At 34.7% G+C, this 22053-nt stretch overlaps 1 protein-coding gene across 1 annotated transcript; it reads right to left on the minus strand.

The window, feature by feature from the left end:
• Positions 1-361: 361 nt before the first annotated feature.
• On the minus strand, positions 362-8396 carry LOC104247749 (uncharacterized). Its single transcript, XM_009803843.2, has 11 exons — positions 8143-8396; positions 6003-6176; positions 5856-5917; positions 5563-5628; positions 5353-5460; positions 5053-5119; positions 4694-4778; positions 3554-3714; positions 2584-2685; positions 1721-1943; positions 362-731 (listed from the first exon to the last, which is right to left on the minus strand). The coding sequence occupies exons 1-11, from the start codon at positions 8179-8181 to the stop codon at positions 598-600; spliced, it is 1221 nt and encodes a 406-aa protein (XP_009802145.1). The 5' UTR covers positions 8182-8396; the 3' UTR covers positions 362-597.
• Between the last annotated feature and the right edge of the window lie 13657 nt (positions 8397-22053).

Genomic DNA, 22053 nt, shown 5'->3' on the forward strand with positions numbered 1-22053 from the left:
AAAAGATTAACTACAACTTTATTATTTTTTAGCCAAATAAAAAATTCAGCCTAAATAATGTAATTCTATCCAAATTTTATTATAAATTGTATTAAAAAAAATCATCTAAAGAAGTAACATACTTAAAAAGGTAAGAATATATTTTATTTTTCAAAAAAAATGCCACATATACAGGAAAAATCCACGTGGCAAGCGAGTGCACCCACACTTTTTGCCACATTAGCGTCCAGGGGGTAATGGCTCTCAAAAGGCCAAGTTGAGGGGTAATTAAGACCACGAATAATTTAAGGCTGTAACTAATAATCCGTGTTTAGGGGGATTTTAAGGTATTTTGCTACAGGAAAACTGAGACTGTAAAATCTCCTCTAGGAACAAACATTATAATGCTTAAAAAGAACCGTGAAACCACGGATCAGGAGTTAAAGGAATGCAGTCTAACTGACCAAAGCAGCACAAGTTTCATAAATTATACAAACACGACAAATTCATTAATAACAAGTAAAAGGAACAACACCGGGACTTGCACATGAGTTGGTAAAAAGAAAAAAGAAAGATTATGACTAAAAACGGCCAACGATGATCAATGATAGTGTGCTTTCACTGGAGTACTTGGCTGCCATAATCAGAATTGAACTTGTCATACCTATGTGCATGGAGATGAGCGGATGGTCTTGTGTTCTTCAAGGCCATCTCGATGTCTCTCTCTGTAATATGTCCAACCTTCGGCAGCTCTGCAGAAGAATGCAGATTTCAGTACTAATGCCTGAAGCCCAAGCTAATTAATTATGATAGGATCTTAGCAAACCATTTAGACCTTCACAAATTGTAGTAAAGTGATGCTACAGGTTTCGCATGTTGTAATCCCAAAATGAAGTTTTTTTCACAGATTACAAATGTGTCTTCCTGAAACCTTTCAAGGACGTGGCTCAATAGAAAATCATTTTAATTTGATGCTGACTTCTAGAAGACTATTATCACATGCATTTGCATCTGTGCTGTGTGCATAGGAAATGCTCAAGTATCCAGAAATAGTTTCATTAAAAACATTTGCGCAACATTTAACATAAATAATATAGAGACAAGTTTTTATCCTCTGGACATGGAGCACCACATGACCACAATCAAAAGTCAGAACTCATAAAAGAAGGCAGATACATGAAGAGTTCTGAGTTCTGACCATCAAAGATGATAGAATGTAGAAGACAACTGAAACAAGGAGAGATGCACTACTCTTTGTAACATTGACTCTAGAAATCGTTTCATGAAGGTATGAGATTTACTTTTCTAACAGACCACATATTTCTCTATCAGGCCATGAGCTAAAGGAAATCTAATATTCTTATTTTGAGAATTTGTTGGAAGCATAAATCAAAGTCGAGTTGATATGTCAATAAGGAATCACCAAAGCCATAGTATGTACTCCCTCTGTCCTAATTTATGTGTCATCCTTTCCTTTTCCTTTTTAGTCTGTCCCAAATAGAATGTGATACTTCCTTATTTAGAAATAACTTAACTTTAAACTTCCTACTTTACCCTTAATGAAATGATTTATAGTCATACAAATATCTATGGCTTATTTTAGACCACTAGTTTTAAAAGTCCTCTTTTCCTTCTTAAACTCCGTGCCGAGTCAAATACTGCAACATAAATTGGGATGGGGGGAGTAGGTGGAAAATATTAAAAGATAAATGCAGGCACAATGTATGTAAACATGGCATACCATCCTCGGGCACCACTTCTTGTTTCTCTTCCAATTGTGCTATTAGGCGTCTCAATGGTTGCATTGCAGCCTCCTTGCACAATAACCGGATATCAGAACCTGAAAAACCTTCTGTCTTTTCTACCAATAAGTCATAGGGTAGAGTTTCCTCTTCACGCGCCGATGATAGTAATTCCTCAAACATAGCCCTCCTTGCTTCTGGCTCTGGTAGAGGCACAAGAATCTAAAATTACAGTCAGAAGGTAAGTAACTGATAGTTTTGGCAAGCTGAGGTTACTTGTCAGATAGGATTTGGCATTGTAGTGGATAAGAATAAATAAATCACATGAATTTGTTTTTCAGATGTTTCGTTCTTTTCCTTACTTTAAGGAGATATCGAACATGTGTTCAGAGAGAGATAACTAAAAGAATTCCTTCCCATTACTGACCAACCCCTTAAAATGTACAAATATAAGGAAGGACGTTATTACCCTATTAAAAATAAAAATACTGATTCACAATGAGACCAGTAACTGAACCATCATTCGACTGGACCAAATACCAAATAAAATTTAAAAGATTAATAAACAAATTAGATGGGACTCAAACCACCACCCTCTGGTTAAAGACTCAAAGCTCTTACCACTATACAAGCTTCCATTGCCTCCAAATTTGGCAGGTTCAATACCAATTTACTAGGTAAAAAAATTTACATTAGCTTCAAATTTCACATGTTTGACCCCGATGTACTAGGTGGTCTTGAAACAGAAGACTTGATAAAGCTAAAATTCAGTTAAAATTTGTCTTATTGCTCTTATTCTTTTTCATTTAACCGATGGTCTCATTATCAAGCAGAATATGTTTCAGGTGATTTGAAAGAGTACCCGCTTCTCAAGACGCCGGAGCATAGCTGCATCTAGTTCCCAGGGAAGATTTGTTGCTGCCAGAACAAAAACAAGTTCATTTGTCCGCATCAAACCATCCATCTGCAACCAAATTCAAATTAATAATTTCGAGAAAAGTATGGCTATAAGCAAACAATTTCTTTGTTAGGGCCCGTAGTAACATAGAAGACAAATCACTATCTGAAGACATTCTAAGCTTACATATAGGTATGGTTTGATTTTCTCTCCTCTTTGTTTTTTTTTTTGTTTTTTGGAGGAGGTATGATTTGAATTTCTTTCCTTTCCTCCTTTTTGGGTGGGCGGCCGGGGGATAAATTAAGCATGGTTTATTTTCTGCAGAACTTTTTGTCCTAGTCTTTGCATGACTATTGGTTATTCTTGCTAATATCACACATTCTCACATCCTCTTTACAGGTAGCCCTCTCTTTTTAGTTCCTAAAATTACCCTATTTCCTTGAGTACTCTTAAAATAACACCGTACCATAATAGCACCACATAATTGAGTGACCCTAATAATAGAACATGGAGATCATACAGGAGCAAAGTATTTTCAGAGTCCAAAACTAAGCTCACTACTTCAATAGGGTGGGAAAACCAACAGAATTCTTGTAATTTGCTGACATTCAAACGGGGTTTAGCTTCAGGTACCTTACATCTCATGATAAAAGGATAAGATTCTGTAAGATGCAATCTCTCAGGTTCATCTATCTTGAGGAATGTATTTGAATTTTGAAGCATTTCATGGAGTGCTATAACCTCGTGTACCCCCATCACACAAAGAAGAAGAAAAAGACAAAGTGGCCATCATCTTCTAGGGTTAGTAATTGGCTTTTGATTGTTGTAAATTTTGGCACAGTGTGGTCACTGCTAACAAGGACAATGATACATCTGGGGCAAGTAAATTGGACTTTTGCATGTCCTCAATGCACTTTCGAAAGTCAAGTATCACCTGTATGAGCAATTCCGTCTTTAAACGCCTACTAGATTCATGCTCACTACGTGCTTCACCACGTTGGCTAATGATTGCATCAATTTCATCCAGAAATATTGTTGAAGGTGCATGATGCCTTGCCAGGTCGAATAACACTTTTATCAATTTCTCTGAATCACCTGTATCATAGTGGAGATTTTCAAAGGATATAGAACAAATTAATTTTTCTTGAACTCATGTATCTAATAACTTATTAAACTAGTAGCAGATGAGATACCTTCGGGATGATCTCCCTCGACTTTGACTATATAAAATTCGATAAGCATGATTAAACTACCTCTAATTATGTATTTCTTTATATTATAACAGATAAACAAACAGGTTTACCAGTAAAAACCGACATCATAACTGTTTTGTACAGAAGCTGGACGATAGGAACCCCTGGCCCCAACCATATACAGGTTTTGCATTATGAGACCACCCCGTGAGATGCCAATTCCCGTCAAGGTTGAAAACAGATGAGAGCAGTTGGCGCCTCCGTGTAGGAACACAAAGCTTTTCTTATATCACTAACTACTGCAACATAACTTCATTTATACTAGGTAACAAGCTACATCAGAACTTGCATTTGACATTATTTAAGACATAACTCATCAGAGTTCCTTATTTCCTGTGACCCCCGGTATGCCTACCTTGTTCTACAAATAAACCGTGAGCCGTACCATGTTCGCAGTTTCCATCTCATTCCAAAATATTGTGCAACTTTCAGGGGAAAGTAAGCAATAGAATAGAAATTACCGCTAAATTATTGCGAAGCTTAAATATTTATATTATGGTAGTTCCCTCACTTAAAATTGAATACAATATTTTCTACTAGACGTCTAATATTTTCCTTTTTCCTTTAATAGGATGGTTATATCAGTTTTTTCCTCATTTCTTTTCTAAATCATATAACTCAAAGCACTAATGAGTTGCATTTACTTTTCCCAATATCTAAATGCTTGAAATTTTCAATATTTGCCCCACTTTTCTTTTCAGTCGATATTAAAGCAGTATAGATTTTCAATTGTTATATGCATAGCTTTGCCAGACAAATCAGATTGTGCAACTTGGAAAATTGGTAAAAGCATATTAGTAAATCACAAAGCTAGTTCTTACCACGCCATTTGCTGACGACTGATGATGCTGAGATGTTGAAGAAAGTGGTGTTGCATTCTGTAGCAACAGCCTTTGCTAGCATGGTCTAGAAAATCAACATGAATATGGAATAAGATAACAAGTTAGTTAATAATCCTTCATTTCGGTCCATCTGCCATATCATGTTACTGAAATTTTTAATATACACATACCAACATGAGATGAATACAAAGAGTGGACATATCACACAATAATAGTACCACAGATTGGAAATAAACAGTAGAAATTGTAAAAAAAAAGAGTGAAATTCAAAATACAAAAGCAGGACACAACATTTAATTTCAATAACATATCAAGCAGAAGAAAAAGTGATTACAAACCTTTCCTGTTCCTGGTGGGCCAAAAAGGAGGATACCTTTCCATGGAGAAAGAAGACCTGTAAAGTACCTAAAAACAAAAAAAAAGAACCTGTCTCAGCTATGAGGACTCCGGTCTCTTTTTTGATCTCCTAAGGAAGTAGTTTAGGAAAAAAAGTTAAGCAAAAATCCCAGAAAAATATTGTTGGGTATACTGCAGAGACAAAAATTCCTTCTTTAGGTTTGTACCACAAAATTAGAATCTCTGTGTATTCCACTTGGGCGATAGTAGCACATAGATAAGCGTTCGTTTATAAAACCTACTTTGGATATTTTATTGGCATGACAACAGCCTCTTTAAGTAGATGTTTGGCATTCTCCAGCCCCTTTATGCTCTCCCACTTAACATCAGGGCTACCACGAATAATATCCCTGATAAGGTAAAAATACATAGAAAATTGGGAAAATATGTGAGCAAGATGGAAAATGAGGTTCAATTAACAGCAAGAGGTTCAGTCATTTTCAGTCACTTACCTAATTAAGCTTTCTCCTAAAGCACGCATTTCTGCTGACTCAAAAGGAGGAAGCAGAGATCTCTGCCTGAAAAGCAAGTATCAAAGTCTGTTAAACCAGGAAAGAGAATGATGCTCCAGAAGTTAATAGTTGTTTTATCTTCAACAATGAGTGTGTCAAATAGTTATTGGAAAGCAAATATTTCCGTGGTAGAACATGCACAGTATACATGTTTTTAATTGAAGATAGTAGTGCAGTATTGAACACCAGCAACCAAACACAAAATAATTAAGTCATTATTTTGCGAATCATACGGTTTTTCATCCCCTCCGGCAGATGAAACTCCATTAGAGTGCGCAGAGCTCCCATTATTTGCCTAAACCAAGACAAACCGGTTAAGCATGTCAGACAGATAACCATGCACCAAGTGTAGGATTATGTGATCAGTATTAGAAAAACACCTGATTGTACCGCTCATAGATGGACAAATCTGAGGTCTTCTTTACATGTCCATTTCCATTTGATGTCACAGTCGAAGAATTTCCATTATATACAGCTTGACCATTTTCAGCTGCATCCTCTGCAGCAGAATCTTTCTTCCTACCAAACTTAGCATCATAACACAACTTGAAGTCCTGAATATGACAACAAAGCAAAGTATCTTATATAATGCTTCCTAATTGAAAATTGAAATTTATCAATTTCATCAAGAGACAACATCTAGGCTTACGAAATCATTCAGCACTTTCAATTAGGTATAACAAATTACTGAGGTTCACTCATTTACAAAAAGAAAAATTAATTATTCAGGTTCACTCTTTTGAACTTCACACCAATTTTCCTAAAACTATTCCTCCGGCTACATGCTACCAGGGGGGTTCCATGGGGCACGTGAGCCCATGCTCCCCTCCCTAAATCATGTATAGTAATGTTATATTTTTTCAAAAATGCAAAATATATGTGTGTGCACCCAAGCTCAAAGTATCATATGATGTGATGATTATTGGATTCACTTTTCCGAGTGGATTATAAGTTCAAATCTCATGTCAATCTTATTTTATTTTATTTAGAACTAGGCGCCCATGGGAAATGGACATGTCAGGTGTCACTTTTTGCATATTAATTAAGTACTAATTCTTTTTCTTTCTTTCTCTGTTTGATTTATTCTTTTAAAATTTCACGCATTGAAATTCCTATTATTCTTTTGTTACCATAAAATTTTATATGATTAAACGAAATGTGCAAATTAAAACTAGTAGCCGTGAATGATGTAGCATATAGTCAATGGATTCAACTGATCCCAACATTTTCGATAGGGAGTAAAGAATGCAGATATAGATGTAAGAAAATTACTATCTAAATATTAAATTTGAACTTATAATTCCAAAAGTATAATGGATGCAATAGTAGAACTAAAGGTTGAATCCCTAAAATTTATATTCTAGATCCACCGCTTCGTAATAGTACACCCATCCTCCCAAATTCTTGGATCCGCCTTTGCATGCTACCTCCCACTAACACAGTGTACCGGGTAACTCTGCCCACCAAGGCTCAGGTGGATTGGAAAAAATCACTACCAAATTGTTTGGAAGACCAGAATGTTATGAATGAGTGAGAAACAAACCCAGACATAAGCTGTTCAAATTAATGAATAACAACAGTCATGCATCCCAATGTCCCACATTCCTTTCAGCAATAAACAGCTCAAACAAACAATTATCACTACCTGTACGAATGTACACAATGTCTGAGCATATACTTTTAAGTTCTCTACCTTCTAACGAAGGCATTACAAAATGTCTTCTCAAGATTTTTAGCACTCCCTCCGTCGAATTTATGTGATGTTATTTCCTTTTTAATTTCTCCCAAAAAGAATGACACAACTCTATTTTAGAAATAATTTAACTTTAAAATTCTTCTAATGAGATGATTTATACTAACACAAATAAGGATGACTTGTTTTAGACTCCAAATTTCAAAAGTTTTTTTTTTTCTTACACGGCTAAGAACACTTTATATCAACTAAGCTAAGAATTATTCCTATTGCTTATTGAAACATCGTTCCCGTTTCATTCTACACAGGACTAGAAATACAAAGCGAGAATCATATCAGAACTTAAACAGAACAACTCATACCCCCCTAATTTCCTCCTAGCAACATTTTCTCACCAATTAAACAGTCCAAAATAAAATTCCTAGTTTCTGAACTTTATTTTAGTTTCCTTTCCAAAATTTTCGAATAATCAGACGTGACACGATCAAATTAAAACTGAAAAAAGTCAAAATTCAACCAAAAAAGTAACAATTCGGAACTTTGTCTGAACTTTGTTTTAGTTTCCTTTCCAAAATGTCCGGGATAATCCAGATGTGACACAGCTTGTAACAAAAAAAAATCAAATTAAAACCAAAAAAGTAAAATTCACAACATTTCTTCACTAATTCAACAGCTCAAAGTAAAACACACACAATCATCACTACATGCAAGAAATTAAACAATGCGAAGCACACTCTGAACTTCACTCGAAGTTCAACATCTATCAACGAAACAAGCACGAATTAAACAGTCAGAACTAAGAGTTGTTCTTCGGCGAGTTCGAGTACCTCAAATGACCAGCGCGTGATAGAAGGCTCGTCGGCCATTTGTATTTTTTTTCCGATTGACAATGAAAACTCCGACAGAAAAGAGAGAGATCTCTACAGAACTTTCTCTCTCTAATCCAGCGTCAAACGCACGGAGATACACGCTAAACTATGTGTACGTAAGCAATTATTAAGGGAGGAGTATATTTAGAGCAGTGCTAAGTGATAATCAGGCATGTGCTTAGCTTTAAAAAATAGGGAGAGAATCTTCAAGTGAGAGCTGTGGAGTGGACCTCAATATACTTGAGCTGTCGTGTATAATAGAAGCACAAACGTGAGGCCAAGAGGTAGCGGTTGTCTAATTATTGACTTTTTTTTTTATTACTTTTGCCAATTTTAATAACTTGTACAATTGCCTAATTAAGATTTGCTTTTACTCCCTCCCTCATATTAATTAATAGTATGGTTACTAAAAATAATTGTCTCAAATTATTTGTTATTTTAGAAATTCAAGACAAAATTAACTATTTTTTCCTTTTTTATCGTTAGTAATAGTGTTCTTAAAGATAGAGATAAGTTAACACATAAATAGAATAAATATTCAATGAATAAAGATTATAGCTTAAGACATAAATAAGGGCAGGGACGGATTTACGCTTATCGAAATATTTTACTAAATATATATATTAATAATGTACGGAAAAAGATAATTAGGAAAAAATGACTTCAATTGATATAAATTTTTTCTTGGTGTGTTGGTAATGTGTTTGATTTTTCTTTAAGAGGTCAAAAGTTCAAACCTCAACTACCATATCTTTCTTTTGCAAATATTTGAGAGAGCCTTTGTAGTTAAAAATTGTTAAGACTCAACAAAATAATAGACTAAGGCTATTTTTTGTCTAAAAGTATGATAATCAAAGTTATATTCCAATTCTTTTATAAATTTTGACACCGCTTACAAAAATTCCTGCATATGCCCCTGAATAAGGGTAGAATAGTCTAATCTCTTTAATAATTAATATTCCCTCCGTTTCAATTTATGTGAACTTATTTCCTTTTTGGTCTGTGCCAAAAAGAATGACCCCTTTCCTTATTTGGAAACAATTTACTTTTATGCAATGATTTATAGCCACACAAAATATATGTGCCTCATTTTACACCACAAGTTCAAAAGTCTTCTCTCTTTTCTTAAACTCCGTGCCCAGTCAAATGGGTTCACATAAATTGAAACGGAGGGAGTATTTCTTAAGGGACATAATATGAGACGGAGGGAGTAACATTAAGATATTTGAATTTGAATAACGATTGTTCAGATACTGATTTTAAGTTTTAACTTAAATAAAAAATTAAGATTTTTTGTTTTCTGAATATGAATGTGTATGATTTTTTTTATTTAGAATTTAATAAATTTAAGTATTATATTTACAAATTTTAGAAAAATCTCAATTTATATTATGCTGTTAAAAATTTGTGAGACTCGTGTTGAGCGTTTATGTTAGTCGATCAGGTTTTTTCTCATATCATTGACTTTCATATTGTGCCGCTAACTCGCCTCTTTCTCTTTTGTTTATTTCTTTTGTAACGAAAAAGTTTCGTGCTGAATTATTGATTCTAAAGTTGTTGTTTTCTCATTTTGCCTCTTTGTTGTTTTTACAAAGTGCGTGAAGAGATTATAGCGTGATAGCACTGATTGTGGTTGACAATGTTAATTATGAAATCTATCTATTAATAAAAGGAGAGGCAAAAGTCATTATTTTTTGACAAATGGCATCATCAAAATAAGATATTTGGCACTTTAGGACATAGCTCCAACAAAATAGAAACTATAAGATTATTTGAGAAAAAAATCTCATAAAATATACTTTTGTGAGTGAATTAAAAATATCAGTTATTTTTATTTTTTGAGAAGTTAAAGGTCAAAAGCATCCTAAAGCTTATGTGCACGTTTAAGAGGGGGCTCCTTTTTTAGACCTCTGTTTGGAGAAAAAATTTACTCCAAAATTCGATATTCTATTTTTGTAAACTAAAAGTTTCAGTTTTTATTTTTATTTTTTACTAGTATTAATACCCGCGATGCGCAGAGAATTAAAAAGAATAATTTACACTGTATATGTTAATTTATTAGTGTTAATATCATCTTTACAACCAAACATTAAATATATTTTGAGACTCCAGTAAAACTTTTATTCCGCCGCCCTAATAGATATTCCATGAAAAATAATGATACTATACAATTTGTTTGATATGAATGTTCCATAATAAATAATGATGCTATAAATTTTGCTTCATATGAAGCCTGTGAGCAACATCACTTTAATGATCTCTTTAATTTTTCAACTTCTACATGCCCTTGATCAATTTTCTTAAATATGTTAGTATCATTTTTGGCAGATGTTGAACTTTAAGTTTATTACTTAATATACTATACTTAACTTTGATTCACCATTGTATGCTCATTATCAAGAATACACATGCATAGGAGAAAAAAAAGTGAGAAAAGATTAAAAATGTACGAAATACTGCAAAAAAAAAAAACTCAGTTCTCATAAGCATTCGAGATATATGAGTAATTAACTAAATGTCAGTATGTTACTATTCTCATGGAGTTATTGAGACAAATTTCAGCTTCCTTCAATTATCCACATTTAAAATACATATCAATGAGTGCAAATTCACTTTGCAATTATGGATCAACCTTCCCTATTTTATTAACTAACATGTTTGAGCTTATCACATTATTTTGTATCCTCATTTCATTGACACCAATACTTAAAAGACGCCCTCTTCTATCTCGATTGGGAAATTGTATATGAACAATAATCAGTCTATATAAGCTATATATGCACAATTATAGTGAAAAACGATTACCTGTTTGGAACTGACCATTCGTTATATCACGCGAAAGTAGGATTGATTCTCTTCATTTTCGATTCTGCTCCATCTGCCATTTGCGGGATCAACACCTTATAGAAGAAATAGTGAAAGATAAAACAATTACCGAATAGTTCATTCTCATCAACATCAAGTTGATTTATCAAATGCTCACAAGGTTTAAAGTTGATGATATTCAAACTAAACTGCAGAATATTAATTTCAACCACATCCGTCCTATGAGAAAACGTCAGTTTCAATTTATGCTTGTTGATCTTAAATTTCATATCGTTTGCTCCAACTACAAAATTCTTCATAACATACAATCTCATTTCATGTATTTTTCTTTTAAAGATACGTATAACGGACCATCCAACAGTTTCATAAATTCGATCTCCTTAAAAAAATTAAGTTAGTAGGAGGTCATGTCATATAAAGATTATGCATTATTTTGTTTGTAAAAACCCACAACATACTAATGCATCAATAGGCATGAGTATGCTATCGCTAATAGTAAAACTGGATGACACATTTTAATACTAAACATGCATCAACACCCAAATAAATTTTTTATCTTGGCAGCGTGGACAAAATTTGATCATAACTCTCTGACTAATGGCTTAGCCGTTCGAATTCAAAATCTGTCAAGAAGAAAAAATCATTTTCTGTTATGCATTAAGAGTAAAATTTGTACAAACTAACATAAGAAAACAATAGTTAATACCAAACTATAAAAGTAAAAACTCACAAAATCAGCAAATTTCATTGAATATGCAAAGAAATACAAATAAACTCGTCTATAAATTAAAATCTTGAGTTATTTATGTATTCAATCACATATGAAGATTTCTTACATAAAATCATAAAGAAAAATAAATTGTCAATGATAAATTTATATTACCTAACACCCGTTCAAATTGTAAATGAAATCATAATAAATCTCTATCTATACCCTAACAAAACCATAATTAATGTGGATTAAATATACGCATAAGTTGAAGAAAATACAAAACAACTTGAATATCCACATTACATGGTAATGGAAAAGTTTAATAGCACTTCAAAATGTATACGCCTTTTCATCCTGAATAAGTAATTCAAGGGGCTGTCTAATTTATCACGATATGGATGTGCCATATCTAACAACTCCAACCCATTTTGATACTCAATATTTCACTAATATAGTTAATGGTTGCAACCATATTTTGTAATTTCTAATTGATTGTAGGTTTGTTTATTATGAACTGTACGTAAGGTATTTTGTAGTAGGTCATATGATTAAACAATTTGGAGAATGTCCAAAAGGAAAAGGTATTTAATATTATTTTCTTATATAACTCGGTAACAGCTCCAACAATTCTTTAACAAAAAAATCAATTAGTAATTAGATACAAAATTCTAGAGAATGTTCCTTCAAAAGGAAAAGATATTTAGTACTATTTATTTATACAATTCGGTGACACTTTATGCAATTCAAAAAATCCAATTATTAATTTAATACAAAAGAACATCAATTAATAACTTTTTATTAATGTTATAAATAGAATCCAATAAATTAAAGAATTATTATTTCACATTAAAATTAATGTGTAAGATACAAAATTAAATTTAATTGATTCTTTCTCAAAAAAGGATACCTACCATAACTGAATTATACACAAAATTTAATTAAAGATACTTATAGTAATGTATATTGTACACAAATAATATCAGATTCAAAGCTTGTACTAAATAAAGAATTATTATTTCAACTTAAACTAAGATACAAAACAAAAATTTAATTGATTTTTTCTCAAAAAAGGATACCGATCATAACTGAATTATACACAAAATTTTAATTAAACATACTTACAGTAATGTATATTGTACCCAAATAAGATCAGATACAAAGCTTATTTGGTTATACACAAAATATTCTCTAGATACAAAATTATAGAGAATGTTTTGTTCAAAAGAAAAAGACATTTAGTTATTAAACATACATACAGTAATGTATATTGTACCCAAATAAGATCAGATACAAAGCTTATTTAGTTATACACAAAACATTCTCTAGATACAAAATTATAAAGAATCTAAAAACAAAAAAGGAAAAGATATTTAATACTATTTAGTTATACAATTCGGTGAAACTTTATGCAATTCAAAAAATTCAATTATTAATTAGATACAAAAGAATATCAATTAATAACTTTTATTAATGTTATACAAATAGAATCCAACAAATTAAAGCTCAGATTAGCGGTGGATTTCCATTAATTATAAAGCTTGATCAAATTAGTGGTGGATTTCCATTAGTTATAAATATAGATATTAAATATAAATATAAATATAAATATAAATATATAGATTAGATTTGTCTAATATCTATTTAGATTATGTATAAAGTTTATTAAACTACTTCCATTAATTATGTTTTCATTTATAATTTTTAATTATTAATGTTGTCTTAAAATTTTCAAGTGGCTTCTTTTTAGCTGCCCACTTGGCTTAACCACATGCTTCACTATTCTCCTTTTAATATAATATAGATGTGCACGTTTAAGAGGGGGCTCCTTTTTTAGACCTTTGTTTGGAGAAAATAATTACTCCAAATTCGATATTCTATTTTTGTAAACTAAAAGTTTCAGTTTTTATTTTTATTTTTTAATTTTTTTAACAAGTAATAACTGATTTTACTTGTGAACGTGAATACACACGTTTATATCCCACTTGCCCTAAATTATAGATTTTATCTAAACCTACGCATGATCGGCAACCATCTATTCCAATTAACTGCCAATCTCAACGGCTGTTAATTTGTGTGATATGCATCCAAGGCTCTCATGCTTTTAGATTTATTGGTACTTTCTCTGAGAAATTAGTATTGTTTTCGAACATGTTGTAATTTCTTCAGAAATCGTTGAAAGAATCAGATGAGGTCACCAGAAAATAGAGTTTGTTGTGCATCAGATTCATCAAACTGAGGGTTGGCAACTAGCCCCACCAAATTTGGCTTTGCTTTTCCAAAAGACTCTATAACTTCTCACACCAAATTCTGTTTCTACCGCACTTTAACATGGAAGAACAGAGGTCGCAAGAACAAACGGAATATGCATACGGAATCAAAACCGACCTAAATATTCCTCGGATAAAAAAGGTATGAACTGTTATCATGACTATTTATAGATTTTTAATATAAATCATATAATATTTTACTTAAAGTTATGAACACTACAATTGATTGTGACATATGAAAATAGACAAATATAATGATTGCCGTAAATTAAATTTTCCTTCTTCTAACTTGATTCGTCTTTCTCCCTAACTTTTTATTCTGCCGTAAACTATTGATCAACTCCTTAAGTTTCTTTAACTATTCAAAATTATAGCAAATTATTTGTGTACATTCTAATGATGAAGAGAAAAATATGTACGATATGCAGTCCCTTTGTTCCAATACAATTGTCCCATGTTCTTTTGTTTTGCTTAAATTAGTTTTTCCTTCTTTTTACCTCATTCGTTTTTTCCAATTGACCAGAAATAATCCGACTAAAAACGTTGGTAATGTCCTTGATTTTCTTTAACTATATAAAGCTCTTGTATATTAGTAGTACACCCATAAAGAGTTGTGGACACATTTCATCATCTCAGTCTCACGCACAATCAAAATTCAATGCAAGACCAAGATATGCGATGTGATTTGTCGACTTCAAATGTGAATACAGATCTTATTCTACCGAATTTAAATGAGCTACCATTATCGCAAGATTTTTATTTGACTTGACTTTATTTCTATAACATGAATAGTTCATAAATACTAATTGCATATTATTATAACTTATTGTGAGCACGTGATTTTTCTTTTACGCGACAATCACTCCAAAAGAAACAAAATAATAGCAATTGGTCTTGCTGTACATTTGCTGGATTTTTACGTGTCATTTTTTGCTAGTTATTTGTGATTTTGCCCATGGTTGTTTTATTCAAACAAAAATAAAAAATATATGTCTATATGTCGTGTGAACCGTAATCCGTTAATTAAAAGAAAAATAAAATGTGTGCATCCTTCATTGTATTTTGTCATTAAGTGTTTAGTATAATTAAATGTTAGTTGTGTGATAATTGTTGTCCAATATTTTACATGGTATTATTTGGCAAATTAATTTAAGGAATTAAAAAGAAAAAAAAAAGAAGAAGAAAGAGTTTCGGACTTGGGCCAGTCCGATTTTAAAACAAACAAGCCCAAATAACCCAACCCAAAACCAAAATTACCCGGTCCAGTCCAGTTCAGCCCCTAACTATCTCAAACGGCGTCGTTTGGGTCGTGCCTGATCTGGGCCGTTGATCTCAGATTGATCAACGGCCAAGATCACTTCCCCATAACCCATAAACAAAACCCGACCCATTCCACCCGGACCGACCCAAACCCCTTTAGGTTGAAACGACACCGTTCCCTACCAGCCAAAAGATCTTGACCCTTCATCTCACCCCATCCAACGGCCAAGAATTGATCCCTCACTAACTATATAAGCCTATAACCTTTACCCTGCCCCCCCTATCCAAACCCCCAGGCCTTAGTCGTCCCCTCCACAGACCTCAGTCCTCCAAACCCTAGCCGCCCATGTATACCTTCGCCATGAAAGCCGGCGGCATGGACGCCGGTGCCCCCCTCCTTAACACCATAGATGCTCCTCACCGTCCTGGACCCAAATCCACCAACTACACATTTCGAATCCCCTCCCACCTTCTCGAATCTTCATTTGAAGATTCGAGTCGGAACCTGACTTACACCAATTGACCCCAGTTTCACACCAGACAGTCCCCAGACCCCCCTCGTGACCAAACCATGCTTGGTTTGGTCCGAATCTGACCAGGAAAACATGAATCCCAGATCTGATTTTTTTGAACCCTAGGGTTCCTCGTGACTGGTCTGTATCCGTTTGAGCCAAAGTGTTTAAGGTCTAATGGACTTTAGTCGAAGTGTTCTCAGTGAGAACACTTCGATTAAAGCCCGTTCAACCCCAAGGAGGTTCTTTTCAAGTACGAGTTTGGTCTTCTGATTTTTCCAGGGATTTTTAAGGTAAGCTTGTTTCTCTTTGCTTTATTCATGTCATGTGTTTGTTAAAGGTCCGTTTGTATGGCCGAAATGTCTTGTTTAGTTTGTGTTTCAGATTTTCATCAACTGTTGTTGTCCACCTTGCCCGGGCCCTTGCATTTGGTCAAGTCCTTCTTCATTCACTAATAATGTGTGTGTGGTTAAACTGCATAGTTAGTTGAATTCGAAATTGGTCGATTATTTAGTTCCCAAGGGCATTTTGTTTTGACAGTGTAATTTGAATCGCATGTTTGATACTGTTAGATTTCTAATCCTTGGCTTTGATTGTATATGTTGTAATTAGTATAGTCGATTCGATACATGTCGTCGAATAGTTTTAGCTGTTTGAATGGTAACATTTTGATTTGTCTTGCTGAACATTGTTTGAATCAAATTGGGAATCAACTACAGCTACTTATAATTGATGTATTTGAATCAGAAATATAAAAGGATTGTTTTTTTGTAACTGCAATCTGAATTAGAGGGCATGTGCACTTGTGCACAACATGTGCATTAAAGGCCCTTTTTGGATTAAAATAGTTTGACAACATATGCTGTCAGATTATATTCTCGCTGCCCATGTCTGCTTTTAGTTAATAAAATGGGAAAGGGGACTGTCAGGGAATCTCATGGGGGATTTGATTTTTTTAAACATTGAGTGGAAAGACAGTAAGAAAGGGAGGGGGTTCTGATTGTCTAACAGGCTGTTAAAGGGGTGATTTTAGGCTTATAAAAGAAGAGGACTTCCATTAGAAAAGGGGGACTGGATTGATTTTGAAAAAATTTGAAAAAAGGAAAAGGCAGGCAGATTTTTAGACTAAACTCAGACTTTTGGAGATTTGATTGTTGGATATATACAGACACCTACGAGAGAGGAAAATATACAGAAAATCAGCAACTGTTTCTTCCTTGTTTGTGTGATTCTCAGTTTGTTCAACCTGTTCAATCAACTCTGTTTTCTTTCAAGTATCAGCTGAGTTCATTGGTTGATTCACATTGTTTGTTTCTCCTGGATTTGGTCTGTCTTGGAGCTTTATTTCTACTGCATTGTTTGCTACTGTCTTTCTGCCATTTTTCCATCGGCTCTAACTATATCTTGCACTGGGAGCTGTTCTATTTGTTACCTGCTGTTACTGCTGTTGTTTCTGTTGTCATTGTCATTCTACTGACTTCCTTTCTTCTTCGATTGTAAGCATTCCCAGGTACACACTCCTGAAACTTTGTTGGCTGAAAGTTTGAAGCTGAAATAAAGAAATGAACATCTGTTTACTTTACAATCCTTGTGTTCAAAAATAGTTTGAATGGTAGCTTGGTCTGTATTTGTTTAAATTAGTTCCAACCACGATTGCTCTGTATGAATTATGCACATCTTGATTGACATATCAGATAATATTGTTTGTTAGATCAGACGTATTTTCAATGTGTATAACCATTAGGTTTCGATTTAGCTATGACAGTATAATATAGAATCGTGGCAAGCATCTGTATGTATTTTGTCTAGACTTTTGAACTGTCAAATCTGTTATATTTGGTTCCATTTAATTTCAAGATAAATGTACCCCAAGCTAATTCTCATGTGGTGTTACTTTAACAGGATGGCCATGTATGCCAACCCTCTTGTTAGATTACTTGTTCCTATATAGGTTCGATATGGGTTTCGATATAGATTCACCTGTTTCGAAATAATGCGACTACTTTTTGAGTTCAATTAATAGTAGTTTTCCTAATAAACAACTGATTTCATTTATCAAGCCCAAATGAGCTAGTTTTAAAATTCAAACTGGAAGGTCGTTTAATGTAAATTTAGTGTACGTTATTAGTTTGCTTGCAATCCCTCTTAGCAAATTAACAAAACTCATTCACTCCTTGAAGACAAGGCATGAGGTAATTCTCATCTCATAAACAACCAATTAGGTAATCAAACAAAATTCGAATTCGTCAAACATAGTAGATATTTAGTATGTAGTTGCTTAAACAAGTAAGTTTGGTCTTTCTCTTTTATTTTTAGAGACAAATGTAATAGAAATGTAGTCGCTTTAGGACATCCTTTTCTAAAAAATGAGACGAGCCTCGCCAAATAAAAATGCAAATTGCGGGGCCCTCAATAATTGATCATAATAAATACTTAGAATTTGGGATGGACTGTTTAGTGAATTCCACTGCCTTCCCCAAAGATAATAACGCGTTAGACTCTTTAGGCGCGACTTAATTAAATTACATTCTTAAATTCGGGTGCGCATTTATGTGACCCAAATTCAAATCTCAACGGAGTCGAAATGTGTTAACAACTACGGGTGCATTGATTGTGACGTGGTTCGAGATGCATTTTCACGACGTTGCAATTCTATAAAAATAAATGATAATAATAAAAGCGGTTTAAACTTAATAAAAGCACATAAGTCACAACATGTATTTAAATCAGATATTTAGCCATTATAACAATTTAAGCGACCGTGCTAGAACCACGGGATTCGAGGGTGCCTAACACCTTCTCTCGGGTCAACAGAATTCCTTACTTAGAATTTCTGGTTCGCAGACTTCATTTGGAAAAGTCGAAAATTTTCTCGATTTGGGATTCAAGATAAACCGGTGACTTGGGACACCAAAAACCAAACCTTTCCCAAGTGGCGACTCTGAATTAAATAAATAATCCCATTTCGAATATTGTCACTTAAATTGGAAAAACTCCCCTCGTGCATTTTAACCCTTCGGGGCGGGCGCGCAAAAAGGAGGTGTGACAGCTCTGGCGACTCCGCTGGGGACAAAGTTCGCCCAGAACCACTGGTTCAGGGTTTAAGAATTCGAGCTTAGAATAATTGTTATATTTGGCTTTATTATCTGATATTTATTACATGTTTTGATATAACATGCTGAATGTTGTCTTTTACCGCTTTGATATTATCTGAACTGTATATAAACTGTGCCGAAACCCTTCTCTTCTTACCTCCGGGGAGAAGCTTGCTGGTCGAGACTCCCTATTCTGTTAGTGTCAATACCTGAAATAAGAAAGAGACCGGACAAGTTACAAAGCCGGACGATCTCGCGGGCCCCCGGTACGTAGCCCCCTCCTCGACTCGAGTTGTCCGCTCGGGTACACAGTCTAGAACATATACCCAGGTTATAAACTTAGTATAACGAAACTTCATGCCGGATCCCTAGTAGGAACGTTTATTTGCATCATGTTGCATTTGACATAGGGGACTCAACACAAGGGTTGGGTCCGTCTAAGACAGGCAACCTGAAATGAAAAGACCATCCTGCTGCACCCCGTTTTGTTTTGCGCATTTATTTGCTTCGGATCTGCGTGTTGACCGGTTCCTAAAAAAAAGGAAAACTTAAAAAAAAAGAAGGAAAAATAGCAGTGTAGGGAGATAAGTACTTATTTTGAAAAAATAAAACCAATGTCCAAGTAATGTCAAAACCTCACCGGTATTTTCTAAGAAAAAATAAAATTTGTCTTTTAGTTTGATTTATTAAAAATCCAAAAAAATGCTATTTAGCAGTCCTTAAGGATATTTTCTTTATATCTTTTTGAAAGAAAAACAAAAAATAATAATAATATATAAAAATTTTCTTTAGTCTTTATCTCTTTTCAAAATAAAATAATAAAAAAAAACATATTCTTGCTTTCTGGGTTTAATTGATTTCCTCTATTCACGATTTACCGTACTACGCCGGTTTGATTCTCACCGGACGTGAGATACGTAGGCAACCCCCATCGGGTTCAACCCCACCTTTTACTAAAAAAAAGGAACAAATAGTAATAATAATAATAAAAAATGTGTGTCAAATTCTGTCACGAATAAATCAGGTGATGTTGTTTTGTCATAAATAGCCGAATGTTCCCGAAAGGGACGCCGGAAGGCTGACTTTGCATAAATAACCACCTTCGGGTCATTTTTAGGATTTTCATCCAATTGACCCACACGGCCTCAAAATCTTCATCCCTGAAGTGCTGAAAGGCCGCGTTCGAAAACTTGATCTTCCTTGTAAAATATTTTGAGTCAAGTTATTTTTGTTAAAGAACACCTTAATAAATGTGCAGGATGAGCACAATGCAAAATGAACATTTTTCAATAATGACCAAAATCCCTGTCAAGTTACGGCTATGGTGGAATGATCTAGGTGCTGAAGGACAAAATGAGGTCAAGAAATATCTGAAAGGTCTCGTGGGTTTGTTGGAAATCCAACCTCGGGGAGATATCATAAGATCTTTGGTTACCTACTGGGACCCGGCGCATAATGTCTTCCATTTCTCTGATTTTGAACTCACCCCGACTTTGGAAGAAATGGCTGGGTACATCGGAAATGCTGAACTTCCGTTAAAGCAAAAATACTTGGTCGTCCCAAGAGCTGTCACGGTGCATCGGTTCCTAGATTCACTGAAGATACCCAGAACGGTCCACAACCCGGATCTGGCTGCCGGTTTTTGCACTCCATACTTCATATATGATAGGTATGGTCATGAAGAGTGATTCAATAATCCAATCAACAAACTGTGCAGCAAAGGTATTTATCAGAAGTGGGACAAACACAGACGGGTAGCCTTCATGATGATGTTCCTGGGCCTTCTGGTATTTCCAAGGAAAGACGGAAACATTGATTTGAAGATATCCGGGGTCGTCAGCACTTTACTCACGCAAAGTGACAGTACTCTCGCGCCTATGGTGGTATCTGACATCTTTCGAGCTCTTACAGCTTGTAAAGCTGGGGGAAATTTCTTCGAAGGTTGTAACTTGCTCCTACAGATATGGATGACCGAGCACCTCTGCCATCATTCCGAGATTTTGAGCCATGGTTCCCCGGAAAAGACTTGCATAGAAGAATCTTACACGAGAACCAAAGAGATCAGTTTGCCCAAAGGAGTCCTGGCATGGACCTCGTTCTTTCAAGCTCTTACTGCCAGCCAAATACAATGGACGCTAGGATGGTTGCCTGTTGATGAGATCCTATATATGTCGGCAGCTAAAACTCATTTCTTACTGATGGGGCTTAAGAGCATTCAACCTTACGCACCCTGCCGAGTTTTGAGACAGTTCGGAAGATGCCAGACAGTACCTCATGAGGAAGATCTTAGCACTCAAGCAGTTGAGATAAGTCCTAACGGACAGTTTCCAGAAGCGAAAATTCGCCAAATCTGGAGTGATTGTCAATATTTGAAATCAGATACTTGCGTGCGGGATCGAGCCAAAGGTGAGACGGCGCCAGGTTACCTTGCATAGTATAGAAGGAAACTTGAGCATGAAAGGCCGGCTAAGAGACCCCACATCCTGAATTTCGCCGAATCGTCGCAAAAGCAGTGGGATTGGCTAGCAAAAGAAAAAGGCTATTGCGCCGAAATCAGCAGGTTAAAGCAACAAGTGGAAAGCCTGAAATATGATCACAACGTGCAAGTTGCTACCAATCTGGGAGAACGAAACAGGTTGATTCAGGAAAACGAAATGCTCAGAGCCCAGATCAAACAGATAAGGATGGATGCGGATAAACAGCCAAGGCGTCGATCAGATGAGCAGTTGATAAAAAGGCTAAAAAGCAAAGTCAGGGAATGGCAAGAGGATTTAGAGAAATCTAAAAACGTCATAGCAGAGCTCAGGGCACAGTGGGATACAAGAGCAGATAAGCATCGCCGATACTTGAATCAATTGGAAGGCGACCACGAGAAAACTGTTGCTAAAATGAAGAGAGAGATGGCTACACTTGAGATCAAAGCAGCTAATCAGGCCAAGGATTTCCAAATTGAGAGCAGATACTGGTACGACTTGTTGGCCCAGATGAAGTTAGAAGTACGGCAACTGAAGCATCAGCATATGCAGGATGCTCAGGTATTCAAGATATGTAGCGATCAGATAAAACGCCTACTCATAGAGAAGAAGCAAACCAGAGATAGGATCAAGGCCATTGCCCATGCCATCACCAGACGATGTCTACGATGTGAGAACATGACCAGCATTACCGTCCTCTCGGCAGTGATGAGTTATGTCAAG

Source organism: Nicotiana sylvestris, chromosome 12, assembly GCF_000393655.2.
Source record: "Nicotiana sylvestris chromosome 12, ASM39365v2, whole genome shotgun sequence".
NCBI classification, from domain to species: Eukaryota; Viridiplantae; Streptophyta; class Magnoliopsida; order Solanales; family Solanaceae; genus Nicotiana; species Nicotiana sylvestris.

What these genes read in the sequence shown, in the direction of transcription:
- LOC104247749 (XM_009803843.2), bottom strand. Translation starts at nt 8,181, where the DNA reads ATGGCCGACGAGCCTTCTATCACGCGCTGGTCATTTGAG. An exon ending in TTAGGAGAAAGCTTAATTAG is followed by an intron (nt 5,461 to 5,562) that starts GTAAGTGACTGA and finishes TTACCTTATCAG; the next exon opens with GGATATTATTCGTGGTAGCC. An exon ending in AGTCGTCAGCAAATGGCGTG is followed by an intron (nt 3,715 to 4,693) that starts GTAAGAACTAGC and finishes ACTATGATACAG; the next exon opens with GTGATTCAGAGAAATTGATA.